The following is a 17,547-nucleotide window of genomic DNA, read 5'->3' on the forward strand; positions in this document are numbered from 1 at the left end:
TTCAACCCTAACCCCAGACTTTTTAAAGGGTAAAGATATGCAAATTGCACTGTGTGTGCATTTCTTCAAATTTAATTACTAAAGATTTGTGTTCATTTGTTGACATTTTCTACCAAAGGTTTTTAAAGTTAATTGGTAATTATGTGACAGCGCACCTCAGATGTTGCAGAGGAAAACTTGAGTGGTGAAAAGTGTGTAAAATAATTCCCCCATTTTTTAAAAGCAACAAATAATGGTCACTCTTTTGAGTAACAATATTACTATGATAAAGTAAGTGCTGGGTATAAAAATGTGTTGTCAACACCTAATTACCTAACCATACACTTTCTCCACTTTTTCAATTTCATGAAATAAATTTGTATTGCACAAGATTGTTAGTAGAGAGTATTTCCTTCCCATATGATTGCTGGGTTTTCTCTGAATCTATTATTGTACGATCTACTGTACAATATAAAGCGCCTTGAAGCGACTGTTGTTGTGATTTGGCGCTATATTATATAAATATAACTGAATCGAATTGAATAGAAAAGCTGTTGTTGTCTTGATTTAGTTTTGTCCTGTAAAGTCTTTGGTAATATTTGTGTCTGTCGCTGATGTTTTATGTGTCAGTAAGCAGTGAGGCTTTTCATATTCTTGCATGTTTGTGCAAGTCAGGTGGTTACAGGATGATGGCAAAACTGCACCACATAATAAAAACTTTACTCCCTGATTATTATTGATTTCATAACCACCATATTATGTTTAGATGCAATTCTAGCAAGAACTGATACCTGAGAGCAACTCTCTGGCCTTCAAGGACCCTCATCTCGTGAGAGTATCTGGTGATGAGTGGAGGCTCGCAGAGAAACTCCTCTTCAGGGATGGACCAAAAGTATCGGCCAGACAGGTGCTGGGGTGTGGCACACGTCTCCAGGTCATCCTCCCTGCTCAGCCTTCGCAGCCAAAGTAACTCACAGTTGCAGTGGAGAGGGTTGCCACCGAATGACAGTGCAAAAGAAGAGAGGTGCATCCCTGACGTTGCTAGAACCTGGGAGTGCATTAAAAAAATGTAATAATTAGAACAGCAACATTTTTATAGACAATTCCACTACGTTCGGTCGAGTTTGGTCAGTTGAATGTGTGGTTCCTTGCTCCATCATAAACATAAACTACTTAATAATGAGAATTAAGAGAGCTGGAGACTTGTCCTTACATTTGACTCTAGAATACTTTGGTATACAAAGGAGCATGGTCAACTCAATGATTGCAAGGTGCCCAGGACCTGAGGCTGCAAAACAAGTCCAAATAATGGGCTCTCGATTCTATGCATGACAGTTGGTATGGGGTGTCTGTGCAGATAGGCTGTGACTGGTGATCACCAAATGTGGCACTGTGCTTTATGGCCATCAATACTTCTACTCTGGACTCTTCTTTTTAGATAAGAAAGGTTTCCTTCTTTCAAATCTTCCAAACAAACCATACTTTTCACTTTCCTTGTATTTGTACTACTGCAATTTTAACATTTAACATGCTAAATAAGGGCTGCAGAGTCTGAGATGCAGCTGCTGGATTTTTGCAGTTTGTCTGAGCATTGCATGGTCTGATCTTTTGCTGAGATATTCAGTGTGCTCGAGCCCAGCAAAATGCACATACTAACAGTTTTTAGAGGTGGTCACACCTACTTTGATTGCATTTGATTTGCAGCTTTTTTACATTACAGTAAAATAAATTGATTTAATAATTGCACTGAAAAATAGATAAACAGCTTTAGCCTGCTGATTCACAACCTGTTTTTATTTTATTTTGCGTGAATTCCCCAAGGACTTAATTGCCTAAATACGGTGGTATTGTGTGGTAGGCTGTGTTTAATGTTTTTGATTGAATGTGGTGGGAAAGAAAATTCTAAGAATACCTGTGCTCGTTGAAAAAGTGGGTCAGGTGGTAGCTTTTGGAGTTTATTAGAGGTGACATCCAGCCGGTTTAGTTTCTGTAAAAGGGAAAAGGTTCCCTCTGGAATGTATTCCAACATGTTGTGGTCTAAACTCAGCGTGTGGAGGCTTGTCATTCGCTGGATAAATAACAGAATAAAAGAGACATTTATTATTGTTTCTTTCAATGTGGTTAATTTTTCACACATTCGATAATGATAAGGGGAACAGAGCAAGAAAACAAAATGTGTGGTGAAAAAAACCTCTTTTAAAGTTTTAAAGTTGACTATACTTAGTTACCAAGCATTACAGTACTGACATTACCTACTAACACAGGGGTCAGCAACCTTTAACACCCAAAGAGTCATTTGGACCCGATTTCCACGCAAAAGAAAACACTGGGAGCCGCAAATACTTTTTGACATCTAAAATGTACCCAATGCACCCAATATCCTTCGGGGTCAACCTTCAGGATCAATAAAGTTTTATTGAATTGAATTGAATTGAAAAATGAAGATAACACTGTATATATTGTTTTTTACCTTCATGTATGTGTTGCTTATGAAATCCATGAAGTGCTACAGAGAAAGTTACATTTTATTTATGTAATTAACACATTTTGAACTCTTAAAGAAATAAAACAAAAGGAAAGACACCCAGCTGAACTAAAATGATCCGCCGCCCTTATATCGCCTTTGGGCTTTTGGAGCCTTGACCTGACTTTTAAAAAATAATTTGAAAAAAAGCACTATGCTGCTAAAAAATGAAAAATAGATATTTGCAAAATTCTGCCTAGTATGTATTTTACCTGGTGTGTGGCAGGACGTGGTCTGCAGCGCCGCTGCAGGGGAGGCGAACGCAATCACGCCTTGCCGCCTTTACGTCTGTGCTATCTATGCTGTTGTGTTGGTGTGTGTCAGGCTGTGAGCTGCAAAGCTACAGCCGGCTGTATGCGTACAGCAACCGTGTGTGAAAAGTGGTCAATAAAGAGATGCTGAAAAGCATGTTCATGCAAACATTGTCGGGTCTGCTGTGATGTGTTTACAATGGAATTTCTGGTCCTGAACCTCTGCGCACAGCGTCTGCAAATCGGGGCTGTATGAAGTCACTTTCATCTTTACGCAGGACTGTAAGCTGTCATCTGTGAGGGGTGAGCGGTGTTTGTCTTTAACATTGTTCACGGTGGAGAACAGCTGCTGACATAATGTGGATCCGAAGATCCATAATTGGCCTACCTGGGGTTGAAAGTCTCAATAAATGCACGGTGTATCGGCGGGTATACCGGCTTCCGCGAGTGTGACGCTTATTTTGAGCGATGAAAAAATAATAGAATATAATTTTATTTTTATATTTCAATATCACAATAATCTTCCAATTTAGAACTACAAGTTAAAAAAGAACTAACATAAATAAAATATGCTTCAGCTAAATACTTCTATTTTATTTTCCCAAACCACGCGGAGCCGCACTATAAGGACTAAAGAGCCGCATGTGACTCCGGAGCCACAGGTTGCCGACCCCAGATCTAACACATCTTGGCTATCAGTGAAACTGCATATACAGTTATTGAACTGTCAACATAATGACCTCTGCTTAGTCCCAAAGCTCATTTAAGTCTAAAATAAATGCACCCACATTTTTTAAGGACTTTGCCTCGGGATGCTTTTTTTTCCAATGCCCTCCAGCCAAACAAGCTTCAAAGTAGTGTTGCATGTTAAAGAGGTTCTAACCTGGATGGCCTCCCATGGAATAGTGTCGAGGTTATTGTAACTAAGATCCAATTCTTCTAGTGCCAGCAGGTCATTGAATGCTCCCTGGTGAATCATGACCAGTTGGTTGTTGTTCAGAATCAGGTGATGAAGCTTGGACATCCCACTGAATGTATCATTGCCTATCCTCGTCAGTCGGTTGCTGTGGGAAATTGAAGAGAAATAAAACTTCAGAGAAAACGTATAAATAAGATTTCATATTGTAAGACATTATTTTTAGTTCATACCTGTTGAGGTGCAGGGCTCTGAGGTTTTCCAGATCAGCAAAGGCATGAGGTGTGATGTAGGAGATGGTGTTTCTGGATAATGTCAGGTCCACTAAACGTGTCATGTTTGCAAAATCTTTTCTTTTCACACTTTGGGCAAAGATGAGACAAAAATAAAATATCGTTAAAATGAGGTAACTGCCATACTAGTGACCCACATTACACTTATAAAATACAGTCTAGCGAGAGTGGCAACTCATATAACATCATGTACTGCAGTAATGCAGACGTTCTACCAATAGAGTTTCAACAACAGCTATCGAAGGGTTTTAATGTAAATGGTTTAGTCTCATGAGTATCGTTATTATTGATGTGACGATCACCTTGTGACAAAATTGTCAGCCAGTCGTAGCTCCACTGTATGTCTGTCAATGTTGGGTGGGACAAATAGTAGACCTTTCTTGGCACAGAGGGTTGCCAGGTTGGGTGACAGTATTTGACATACGCAGCGTTTTGGGCATATCTGTGCCCGCACAGCCATAGCGACGGCCAGCATTACACACAGTACCAGCCTTTCCATGGTTACCCCCCGTACCTGGAAACAACACCTAAAATAAATGGAAACAAGACAGACCAAGAGAGAGAAAAAGAGATGTTAATGACATTTGAAATGAGATGCATATAACTAAGTGAACTGGTCCCATCAATTGGCCCCAAACTCCTGGTTTGCAGTCACATACACTTGTTACTGCCATCTGGAGGCCATTTGGATCTGTTTGATATTTAGTAGGAAAGAAGGAAAAACTTATGGCAAAAGTAAAATGTTAAAAACAAATGGAACGTGACAAAGAAACTGAGATAAAACATGCTTCCCCATTCAAAAGTCTTTTTAAAAGGAGAAGGATGTACTTCCTCAAGCTTCTCTGTAATAATACATTATCTATCACCAACTGCACATCCTTTGATATCAACTCAAATAACTGAATGCAAAGATGTATATTAAAAGTCAAGTGTAGATATGATGATGAGTGCAGTACGGAGACAGGTGGCTGGGCCTCTAAAAATCATCTGTGGTGGATTTTTTGTGCACGTTAAAGAATAAAGTGATCAGTAGGGCTGCTCAATTAATCGAATTTTAATCACGATTACGATCTGGGCTTTCAACGATCATTAAAAATGACTGAGCCGATTATTAGCCCCTCCCTCATTTATCCGCGACACCTTAAAGGCCGGTCCGTGAAAATATTGTCGGGCATAAACCGTCCGTGGCGCAAAAAAGGGTGGAGACCGCTGATTAAGAGGACCCGAGGGAAGCTCGGAAAGCTAAGCAGAAGTTATTTGGAGAGGAGAGTGACTGCCGTTGGTTGAAAAGAGAGGTAAAAAAAACTTCAGTGGTGTTGCACACTATTTTATATTATTTTTTTAAAGTCATTGTTAACCCTTTAAAGCCGGTCAGAGCAGCACGCTCCGTTTTGTGTAACTATTTTTAAATCCCTGTAGAACCTGAACCGTGTAAGCTAGCGCAATAATTTGTTTTGCATATGAAACCGGAGGAGTTGTACTTACATCTGATGCCATCAGCTTGTCCTCGGTCACGGTTTCGTTCCACATATAGCTTTGCAAAAACTGCATAAAAAGCGCTTGCAGGAACAAAAACATAATATTCCAGAAACACGCTTTGCCGATCCATCAGCTGTTCGTAACACTTCCCACAGTGAAATGATGCACATGCTGTTTTCTTTGCAAATTTGCATCATAGGATTGTTTTTTGTTTTTCCTGCAGTATATAAAAATTGCTGTATCTCCAAAATAAAACTATGAAGACACTCAAAATAAATTTCCTGTTGTTGTAAACTATTTTTTGCAACTTTATTGTATTTAAAGTTTTGAGGGATAAACCTCTTAAATTTCTCCAAGTAGAAATATATGTAAACAAAACAAAAGCGATTTTCAATTTTTTTTGTAGTTTATTGCACTTTTTTGAATTTTATGTAATTACTATGGACTTAATGCATACATATTATTAAAATATGGGCTATAACAGTTGTATTGATGTATAGCAACTTGAAATGCTCCCACAAATGGCACTACAGCATGTAAAAAAAATAATATAAGCTCTGGTGGACTTGGTTCTATAGTAGGTCTTAAAGGGTTAAATAAATATCGTCAAATAATCGTGATCTCAATTTCAGTGAAAATAATCGTGATTATCATTTTTGCCATAATCGAGCAGCCCTAGTGATCAGTCATGGTGATCAGAAAAAAAACAAACTTTATAACCAAACATGACTATGACCACCAAACAAGAAGAGGGTTTTATTAGTCTCATTTATTGCTCAGCAGTGTTATTGTGCATGAACATGAGTGAAAAGGCACACATACTCAGTCATCATTAACAAGCCGCAGTGCTTGTAGTTAATTAGAGTGTTAGTGCGAGAGTGCAGGGTGGTCAGGGAGAGAGAGAAAATCCTCATTAATGGCAACCTTGATTTCAGGTTTGAAGGACATGGGAGAATCACCATTAAATAGATCACAGTACAAACAAGCATGCACACGCAAACATCTACGCATTCACAGAAGAACACAACACAGACATAATGAGGGTGAAACAGAAGTTGAGGATTTGTCTCTGTGAACTTTTCTCACACTTTTTATTTGAACACAAATGCAGCAAAACAATAGAAACAACTTGTATGCTGTGTGTTCCATAATAGGTTTGTTAAGATGTTTTAAAGTTACAACTGGGAATGCTCACTCTCTCATAAGATAACCTATTATAAATAACACACCATGGCATATGTATAGGTAAACTGTTTTATTCATGGCCTGCTACTGCTTTATAAATCAAATCCAAACCAAAAAGGGAAAAATATCCCACAAAACAGATTTTTACACTCTGAGAATCCAAGAAGGGTAAAAACATAAACCTCAACCTCAACAATAACGTCTTAGTTTGGTCTGCTTTGAGAGAATTGCCCATAATATGTCATTACTTTGAAGACTGATTTGTTCCAATCAGTGTCTTTGCTGAGAAGCAGCCAGTTAGTGGAAAGGACATGAGTGCAGAATGAAACAGCAGCAGCATTTGGAGCCATTTCAACAAAAAAATGAATTTTAAGCCAGAGTATTTGCAAAGAAAGCACATGGTACGGCCGGTTCATCTAACCAACTTGCGTAGCTGGTGTTCATACCATTACCCGAGTCCCTGTGTAATAAAGGAGCCGCGCAACCGAATGTCTTGTAGAAAGCAACACGTCTCATCAGTCCTTGGATGTCATTCCCATCACTAACAAGCACACAGTGAAGGTGTTAAAATCAAAATGCTTTTTTGTTCAGTTTTGCCTCCATCTGTGGTGTGAATTCATCACTGTGGTGTTCCTGCACTGCACTTCCCAGACATAGACTGTTAGTACAACCAACACTGCTCATGCTAACCTCATAGTTCTCTTGTTTATTCCAAACTGGAACCACATTTTGTTTTTGTCAGATGTATTTTTCCTGGAGAAGAATTATAAGATCCTACCACTTCCAGTCTCTCTGTGGTGGCTTTGTTTTTGTGTATCACTGTTTTTTATTCCATTGTTATCATTTTGTTGTCATACTTAGCCTCTTCATGGTTGTTTTGCAGCTCTTATCTTATCTTATCACATCACTTTGAGGATATTTTATTGCTTTTTCCTTTGTTTTTCTTATGTGTGTTACTTAGGTTGTTCTGCATCCCTTCCTCTCTTGTCTTTTGACTGGAAAAGACAAATCTGAGCCAGGTCTTCTTGACCCTTGCCTGGGTCTGTGTCCATGTTCAGTTCAGTAATCCTTCCATGGCCATTTAATGTTGGGGTGAGTGTCAGGCTCCTGGGCTTTGGAGCACTGGCCACTACATAACCTACCTGGAGATCAAAAGTATTTTTTGTATCCTACTATTTGCTACTTTTAGATTTTCAAACTACTGTAAATGGCACCTGTATGTTAAGACCAGAGTTTAATAAATTATATAGAGTCGTGTAATATTAACACACTACCCAGGACTGATTACAAAACCATTCACCAATCTGTAGTCTAGTTGTGAGGTCCTCTCTCTGTACTTCTTACATCTGTGTGAAATCACTGACATGAAATTTGCTACGATGTCAGAGGTCGTACAAGTCCAGTTTTTCTTTTCCTCTCTGTTTGAGTGCAGCGAAAGAAGACCAGAAAGATGGAGCAGCAGCTAAATAGATCACCGGATGACTCATATGCTCTGGTGCTACAGAAAGAGCAAGAGAGCAAGCGAGAGACAGCTCTTGACCTTTCTGACACGAAAGCAGATATCACCTCATTAATTACTCTGAGAAATGACTGTAATGAGAATGAACGAGTGAGACAGAGAAATGGAAAGGAAACGGGGAGAATTATCAGAGAGAGTGAGGAGGAAAAAAAGAGCGATCAGAGAGCCAGCTAATTAAAATGAGTGCTGAGGTGTGAAAGAAAAAGGGGGAGAGGGACGAATTTCATTTAGAGAGAGGAGACGAGGCAGGATAGATGAAGAGGACGTTGTTCTGTCACGCTTTGTATGCGATATGCAAACCGTAAAGCCATCCGCTACACAGGAGGGATAAGGTTATATGTCACACACATATAAAAGTGAGCATTTCACCAGCACTGAACTTAATTTTCACACAAACTCTTCTTCACTCGCAACCTGATGTAGCTTGAGGTGACATGTAGGACCACTGGGATCAAATGGAATGGTGAATTAACCAAAGGGATTATGGGTAAGGAAGACAAATTAAGCTCTGTTTGCAGCGATGTGTAAAATACGATTCTGTTTCACACATGTGTGTGCTGCTTTATCCACTTCTTTGAAATCCATCCACCCTGTTCCCCCGAAGGTCTCCCATAAAGCCAGTTTCACCCCTGGCTTGCTCACTGATGAACAACCGGCTTCCCCGGACAGCTCAAATGGATTCTCCACACGCTCCATATACTGAAACTGATCTCGGGCTGCATTCAAATCTCACAGGGATAACCAGAGGCACAACTTGGCAGTTAAGAGTGGTGGCTTGGAAGTATTCGCACATTCAAACTTCTTTGAAGCTGCGGAGAAGCCACCATTGAAGACTTTTTGAGTGTTTTTTTTCCTCCTGATGAGCTTTTCACACATCCAATAAGCGAGTGATACAAATGTGATCATGCACTTTATGGTAAACCATTTAAATGACACTTTAGCAAATTCTATTCTCAACAAACTAATTCAACTCCCCCAACGCTTTACCACGACCACACAGTTATTAATACGCAATATAATAATAATAGCAATTAGCACAAGCATACATGCTGACAACAATTTCAACCGCTTGTATAGGTTATGTCATAGGGTCAAACAAAGGTTCAACAAAGTTTCCCCGCAGAAATCTAAATCAGACCTTAGACTGCCCATCATTTGAAGCTTGCACGTAAAGTAGGAACTAAGCGCCTAGTCTATTTCTCCAGTGACTTACCACAAAACCTGGCTAAATTTGCAAAAGTGATGCACAAAAGATGAAAGTTAAAAACTACCTGCGATTATTTAAAGTGACTCATTAAATAAAACAGCACCTGTTCCGCTGGTATTCATCTCTGAGTGACTGTTGTAAGTCGAGAGCTCGTAGCAACAATCTTTACCACGTGACGTGGATGTAGCATCAGAAGTAGGAAACTACTCTGACAATCCTAAAGTGTCATCCAGTGGTTTTGCAGGGCTCTTTACTGAGGAGTGTAAGGTAGTTTACTACAGCACTTGTTGTGTGGAAATAGATTATTTATGTCAGTGTTAGGAAAACCCTTCACGCGTTTAAGGGTCCTCCCACAGTCTGAGAGGACTGGGCTCTTGTTGGTGAGAGTGACATTTGTTTACTGCGAAGTATTCTTCCTGACAGGAAAAAATACACTGAAGCTTACAACCTCCAGATATTAAAGTGATATAGAAAATTAGATTACCGCAGGGACTACATTTAAGAACATTAAGCATTAGTTCAGGTGCATCTCAATCACCTATTAGGGAAAATAACATGCAAAGCTCAAGCTAATCTATGACATTACAATAAAGCTGTTGATTTTGTATCATTTGCAGGTAATGAGTCTCGCATTTTAGTTATCTGTGGCTTATAACTCACCTCATAGTTCTTCAAATAAGTAAGTGCAAGATGTTATATCACAGGCCTTTCCTGAATGTTTTCGTTCATTTGGAATATCCCTGAGTTATTATACAGTGGGGCAAAAAAGTATTTAGTCAGCCACCGATTGTGCAAGTTCCCCCACCTAAAATGATGACAGAGGTCAGTAATTTGCACCAGAGGTACACTTCAACTGTGAGAGACAGAATGTGAAAAAAAAATCCATGAATCCACATGGTAGGATTTGTAAAGAATTTATTCGTAAATCAGGGTGGAAAATAAGTATTTGGTCAATAACAAAAATACAACTCAATACTTTGTAACATAACCTTTGTTGGCAATAACAGAGGTCAAACGTTTACTATAGGTCTTCACCAGGTTTGCACACACAGTAGCTGGTATTTTGGCCCATTCCTCCATGCAGATCTTCTCGAGAGCAGTGATGTTTTGGGGCTGTCGCCGAGCAACACGGACTTTCAACTCCCGTCACTGATTTTCTATGGGGTTGAGGTCTGGAGACTGGCTAGGCCACTCCAGGACTTTCAAATGCTTCTTACGGAGCCACTCCTTTGTTGCCCGGGCGGTGTGTTTTGGATCATTGTCATGTTGGAAGACCCAGCCTCGTTTCATCTTCAAAGTTCTCACTGATGGAAGGAGGTTTTGGCTCAAAATCTCACGATACATGGCCCCATTCATTCTGTCCTTAACATGGATCAGTCGTCCTGTCCCCTTGGCAGAAAAACAGCCCCATAGCATGATGTTTCCACCCCCATGCTTCACAGTAGATATGGTGTTCTTGGGATGCAACTCAGTATTCTTCTTCCTCCAAACACGACGAGTTGAGTTTATACCAAAAAGTTCTACTTTGGTTTCATCTGACCACATGACATTCTCCCAATCCTCTGCTGTATCATCCATGTGCTCTCTGGCAAACTTCAGACGGGCCTGGACATGCACTGGCTTCAGCAGCGGAACGCGTCTGGCACTGCGGGATTTGATTCCCTGCCGTTGTAGTGTGTTACTGATGGTGACCTTTGTTACTTTGGTCCCAGCTCTCTGCAGGTCATTCACCAGGTCCCCCCGTGTGGTTCTGGGATCTTTGCTCACCGTTCTCATGATCATTTTGACCCCACGGGATGAGATCTTGCGTGGAGCCCCAGATCGAGGGAGATTATCAGTGGTCTTGTATGTCTTCCATTTTCTGATGATTGCTCCCACAGTTGATTTTTTCACACCAAGCTGCTTGCCTATTGTAGATTCACTCTTCCCAGTCTGGTGCAGGTCTACAATACTTTTCCTGGTGTCCTTCGAAAGCTCTTTGGTCTTGGCCATGGCGGAGTTTGGAGTCTGACTGTTTGAGGCTGTGGACAGGTGTCTTTTATACAGATGATGAGTTCAAACAGGTGCCATTCATACAGGTAACGAGTGGGGGACAGAAAAGCTTCTTACAGAAGACGTTACAGGTCTGTGAGAGCCAGAGATTTTCCTTGTTTGAGGTGACCAAATACTTATTTTCCACCCTAATTTACGAATAAATTCTTTACAAATCCTACCATGTGGATTCATGGATTTTTTTTCACATTCTGTCTCTCACAGTTGAAGTGTACCTCTGGTGCAAATTACTGACCTCTGTCATCATTTTAAGTGGGGGAACTTGCACAATCGGTGGCTGACTAAATACTTTTTTGCCCCACTGTAACTGAAGTATCTTATGATGTACCCCAGTTTTAAAAGTTTCCCTTATGGTGTAAGATCAACATCAGATATTATAATGAAATCCTTTCAGTGAATTTGTTGCTGTTACATGTGTTAGTTATCGTAAATCCACTTTATACAACTCGCCTCGTTCCCCCATTCATACAAGCACTTTTTCTATGTTTTTTTTCCTTTCTATTAAAGTGCTTTTATCTAACTTTCATACACATTCACACTCTGATGGATGCATCAGTGAGCGACTTGGGTTTAATATTTTGCCCAATATTTGGAGCAGCCAGACATCAAACCACCAACCTTCCAGATTAGTCGATGACCTGCACCACCTCAGACAGCCACCAGGTAAGAACAAGCAAGCATTTTTTCTTTGATCTGGATGAATTCACGTTTTTAATCATTTAAAGTTTTCAAGCTGACTCGAGGATGACAAAAAAGAGAGGTTGACTTCAGAGTTGTTCTGTAGCTTTTAACCACATTGCATCAGATTATTGACACAGAAATGATCACATTTAATTTTCTGTTTTTTCAGCACATTAAAGAGAATATAGCCCAGCAGATTCTACCCTACTTTTGAAGTTTCCGACTAAAGTAACAGCCCCAAAATCCAGCAAGACATGTCTTCAGAATGTAATTCAAAATAATAACCTTGAACTCTGTGGATAAAAAACGTGTGAGAATTTTTGTCCTAAACACTAAACGAGAAGGATTTTTCTTTTTTAAAGGTTTTATTTTAGCCTCTTCCAAACTGCAATTCAGCTGCAACCCTACCGAATGGGATGCAACAGAAATAAAGCAAAGCATTGTATCCACTTTAATATTTACTGATGGGCCATGCTTGGAAACTTTCTAAAAGTGGCAGCGGGTCAATAACATAACCTTGTACAGGAATCACCAGGGTGGAAAGGGTTAAAGTGCTCGTAGATATTGCCACTGGGAGCTCATGTGACATGATTGAGAGCTCCAGAGCAGTTAATATGTGGACCCTGTGTTTTCTTTAGCTCGGCACGAGACATGAGCCATACACACTAAATGACAATAAATGCAACTTATTTGTGGTTATTCACGTTAATAATGATGTCAGATCGAATCAAAAAAGATTTGTTGTGTTTCGTGTGTTCTTTTTTGACTTGGAAAAGCATGTTGGAAAAAAGCTCCCACTTCCCTGTTAATTTCACTCATTAATGCAACTAAGCACTTGCAGGAAATGCACCCACCTATTAAAGAAGGATCTGGGTCAATCGAAACAAAATTTAAGCTAAATGCAACAACATCCAGCGCTAGTGTTTGCATGCTCACAGACTTTAAGAGAATTAAAGCTTGTAGGTTATACTTGTTGTTGCTGGAAATACCTTTCAGCTTCTGTTTTTCATTTTGTCAATCAAATTAATAGCTTACATGGTCTTCTGTGGCTACAAGCCTGCACCTTTCATGGCTTATACCAGCATCTAATGCATAACAAAATGCACCAATGCCCAGACCACTTAAAGCAAGGGTGTCCAAACTTTTTTCACTGCAGGTCACATACATAAAAATATAGGAGGGGCTGGGCCACCTACTAGAAATTAGGTATATAACCTTAACTTTAGTGTATTAAAGTTAGAAAAATCACTTAAAAGTGATCGAATATGTTATATTGTTGAATATAATTAAAGACAAAACTGCCTTCATCACAGCTTTCCATAAGCACAGCTTCATCAGACAGTTGCAGTTTAATGTTGGCTGACAAGTCTTCAGTGCGTCGCACAACTGTATCTCTGGACATGCTGACGTTGTTGAAGTCCTGCACTTTTTCCGGGCACATTATTTCGAGGCCGTGTTTTATGAGGTCTCCATCTGAAACAGGCTTGCCATGTCTTGCGATGAGTTGGGCGACCTCATAGCTGGCTATTGGAGCCTTTTCCTGGACAATTTGAGCACGAAAAAAATACTGTTGCTGGCCCCGCAGGAGAGCTACCATTTGCTTTAATTTCTGCTCTCGCTCAGCACCAGTGTAGGATGCATAGGCCTGATGTTTGGTTTCATAATGAGGTCGTACATTATACTCTTTCATAACTGCCACAGTTTCAGTGCAGATCAAACAGACACACTTCCCCTTGAATTCTTTGAAGAAATATTCACTCTCCCACCGTGTCTGAAATTCTCTGCATTCACTTTCTACCTTTCGCTTCTTTGGTTCTGTTTAGTAACTTGGGGTACATTTCTTCTGTGATTGTCCTTTTAGGTGGAGCAACTGCCTTGATCAACAGCAGCTCCCCATGATGTTAAAACTAAGAAGTGCAATACACTCAAGCAAAAGTTGATGTGCGGCCATATTCTATTCTATTTATAAAATTACTTGTGGGCCAATTAAAAATGGCCCGCGGGTCACAGTTGGCCCGCGGGCCGGAGTTTGGACACCCCTGACTTAACGTAACCTGCTGGCTTTGTGTTCTCTCTCCTGCACCGTTTGCTTTGTTTTTCTGTGCGTCCACTGAAGTAAACCTTATGCTTAAGCTAATGGTTTACTCACTTGAACAACAGGGGTCAGCAGCTGCCTAAATACATCACAATTACTCTTTATTCAATTAGTGCACTGTGAGAACGTAGCGCTGAGTAGGCCTAAACACACACACACAGGAAAATGAATCCCAGCCGCACCAAGACTTAAGTCTAATCTGTATGCATGCTTTGCATTTAAAACAGATACTCGATACCTTCTGTGTACATACAGACACACATTAATTATAATAGTGATAGATTTGCTAAAGATTCCACTTAATAATTTTAAAAAATATCAACCTAACCTAAAAATGTGTTAAAACATTCTTCAATTAACCTTTTCATCTCAGTGGTCAATGTGCAAAAAACAGGCTTTATCAATCACTAAAATACAAACTACCACTACTTGTGGTGATGCATTTATCTGAGAAGCCTGTTGGTACTAGTATGAGATGAGATGAGCAGTGAAGCAGGTTTAACACCATAGTTCCCACAAACACTATCCTGAAAAGACTGTTAGAATGCATAACTTGAACAAAGAAAGGCTGTAATATAAATATTTTTTATATACTGTAAAGAAAAAAAAACAATAAGACCAACTTATATCAGGATTGAATGGAGTGCCACCTTTGCAGGTAATATTCAGGTTGACCATTTTAATCCATAATTGTATAGTTAAGCTTAATATTTTGGTATTGGGATAAGGACTAATCTGTGTAACAACAGTCATGGAAACTAGAGTATAAATGTTCATAAATAATATGGAGCAGGTACAGTTTTCAACTGCGAGTACCTAAAATTACCTAAAAAACAAAAAAACAAATGCCGCTGGATACTCGTTACTACTGCAACAGTGTTCAAGAAAGGGATGTATGCTTCTGTTTGCAGCAGGTGAACACATTGTGCAATCCATTTTTTATACTTCTGGTCTTTGTGGCATTTAAAAAACGTGAGTTTTGTATATAAATATCTCTCATTCCCAGCTATATGTATTACCAGAACAACTGCTGGTTAGGAAAGGGGTTTACTGAACAGTCTATTTCAGTCTCTCCACCTGACTTTATACTGAATTCATTCTGCACATGCATGTTTTCATTGCATTAAGGATGAAAAATCCTCCTTAAGCCTGCCTCCTGTCCTGCATCACAATCTCCGCTTCATGACAGAATTGGATTTAATGGTTCAAATCAAACCAATCAAAGGCAGATACAGCCAGCTGGATGATTTATAGGAGTACACGAGCTGCCCGAAATTCAAGATGATCACCGCCAAGGTCATTCTGGTAGGAGTGGAACGTGAGAACACACACATGCCCAAAAGCCATAGGCGACACACTGATGTGGAAGCATGTTTAATGCATGCACACAGAAATGTATACTAGATGTACTATCCTGAGACATGTCTTGATTTTAGATTCAGTTATAAATGCACTGGCTTCTGTTTTTGTATGACTGAGAACAGAAGAGAAGCAGTAAAAGGAAGAAAGCAGTGAGACAGTAAGATTTGTAACATGAGATCTTGGCGGTTTGGTGCTTTAAGTGCCTGATTCATGGAGAAGCTGTGTAATATCTGGTCTACAATTCTATTTCTGCAACATTGCATCACACCACTATTTTTCAAGAGACAGCAAAGTATCACTGAATGGATGCACCCTCATGTTCACAATACACTTTCTATGCTATAAAATCTGTCAAAATGCACACAGATGCATATATCAAAGCGGCTGAAGACACTGTGTAAAACTGTCTCAGCTCATTATTTTATGAGGTATCAATGACGTTTGGTGACTGTGGTTTAGATTAGAATGCATTCTGTATTAAGATAAAATCTTGAATGAGGCTAACTGGAAACTAACTGGAAAGCTAATTGGATTGTTATATTCAGAACAAAATACTTCAGAAATTGATCCCAGAAGATGAATCCCACTCACATTGGTGATGTCCTGAATTTTTCGAATCTGATATGTTAAACCATCGTTTTACTCATTTATTTCACATGCAGATTAAGATTTTGCATTTGAAATGATAAAGCATCCCATGGATTGCCTTGATGTTCACTGTAGTATACTTAGGTGATCCTTGGATTTAGATGTAGCATCAGGATTGGGCCAAGTATGTACAACATTTTAAAACATAAAAACATCCATAAAAGAAATGAGACTGTCAAAATCCTCAGTTGTACTTTTTGTTGGCAATGTCTGCAATTTAACATTTTGTGATTTAGCACAGTGATTTATTTTTGGGTGTTTTTGTTTTGTCATCCTAACAAAAAATGTTTTTATTCCATCAATTCGCAGGAAACACTTTAAAACCTCTAACATGTGTTAAAATAGTCGTGCATGTTCAAAACAAACAATTTATTTTGAGTACACCCAGTAAAAATCTAGGCTTTCACAATATGAAAACAATAATGGTTCCTAAATGCCCAGAGCTACTGTATGTGTAATGCAGGGTTGGTAAATAATAATTGCTATTTATGGCTGTGAGTATAGCTCGAAGGCCTTTTGGTGATCTTCTGCAAAGCTCTCTTAAGATTAACAAGCTTTGTTTCTGCTGGGCATCATTTTTTTCTGAGTGCATGCAACAGGTGAATAAAAGAAGCATTTATGACTCATAGTCACAGGATGAAAAGTGACTGAGTCTCCTTTGAAAAGCATTCCCTTGATTTTGAATAAAGGCAGTTTGGAGACCGTTATGAAGAATTTTCTCGAAAAATATTCTCTGTACTAGTGCAGCACACAGATGAGGGTGCTTTTAGATTAAAATTGTGAATACATATGATAACAGAACGATGTGGATTGAAGCAAAGAAGGGCTCACTTCAATTTCATCAATTCATATTTAATACCTGCTTTCCTGCTCATGGCCATGAGGTCTAGCTCAATTGGAAATTCTTAACCTTGAGAACAAAATTCCTGGTTGTTTAATTTTAACTGAAAAAAAAATGAACAATCCTTCCAAAAATGTAAGGCTTAAAAGACTCATTAATAGCTTCTGCCTAATCAAAACTGCAACAGTGCATAAATAACAGCCTTAGATTAAGGTGTTTACTTTTACGCTGAAATAAAGAGTACCATTTATCTCACTGTCATCTAAATTTTTATATCACATACCACACGCATCCCATACTTGAAGCACAGGTATGTATGTTTCTTTCATTCTATTAATCTATACCACCTTTACAGATGCACCTCATTTTCATATACTCGTACATGTATATATGAGAAGAAATTAGAAGGACACACCTAACATATCTAAACTCTCTTATGTATGTCCCTTTACAGTGACAAGTCCCACCCAATATAGTTAAAATGAGAGCCATTACCAACTTTTGGAAGATTGGCA

At 39.2% G+C, this 17,547-nt stretch overlaps 1 protein-coding gene across 1 annotated transcript in view; it reads right to left on the bottom strand.

Annotated features, from left to right (window-relative positions):
• lrfn5a (leucine rich repeat and fibronectin type III domain containing 5a) overlaps positions 1-17,547 on the bottom strand; it is a 145,353-nt gene that overhangs the window by 21,647 nt on the left and 106,159 nt on the right. Inside the window, exons 3-7 of the mRNA XM_085256798.1 lie at positions 4,266-4,490; positions 3,904-4,032; positions 3,638-3,818; positions 1,892-2,047; positions 771-1,027 (exon numbers count right to left, since the gene is read on the bottom strand). Coding sequence (XP_085112924.1) covers positions 771-1,027; positions 1,892-2,047; positions 3,638-3,818; positions 3,904-4,032; positions 4,266-4,462 — 920 coding nt within the window. The 5' untranslated portion in view covers positions 4,463-4,490. The remainder of the gene's footprint in view (positions 1-770; positions 1,028-1,891; positions 2,048-3,637; positions 3,819-3,903; positions 4,033-4,265; positions 4,491-17,547) is intronic.

The sequence above is a fragment of the Mchenga conophoros genome, linkage group LG19, assembly GCF_057382185.1.
Source record: "Mchenga conophoros isolate Kocher_MC1m ecotype Shallow Benthic linkage group LG19, M_conophoros_male_GT1.1, whole genome shotgun sequence".
NCBI lineage: Eukaryota > Metazoa > Chordata > Actinopteri > Cichliformes > Cichlidae > Mchenga > Mchenga conophoros.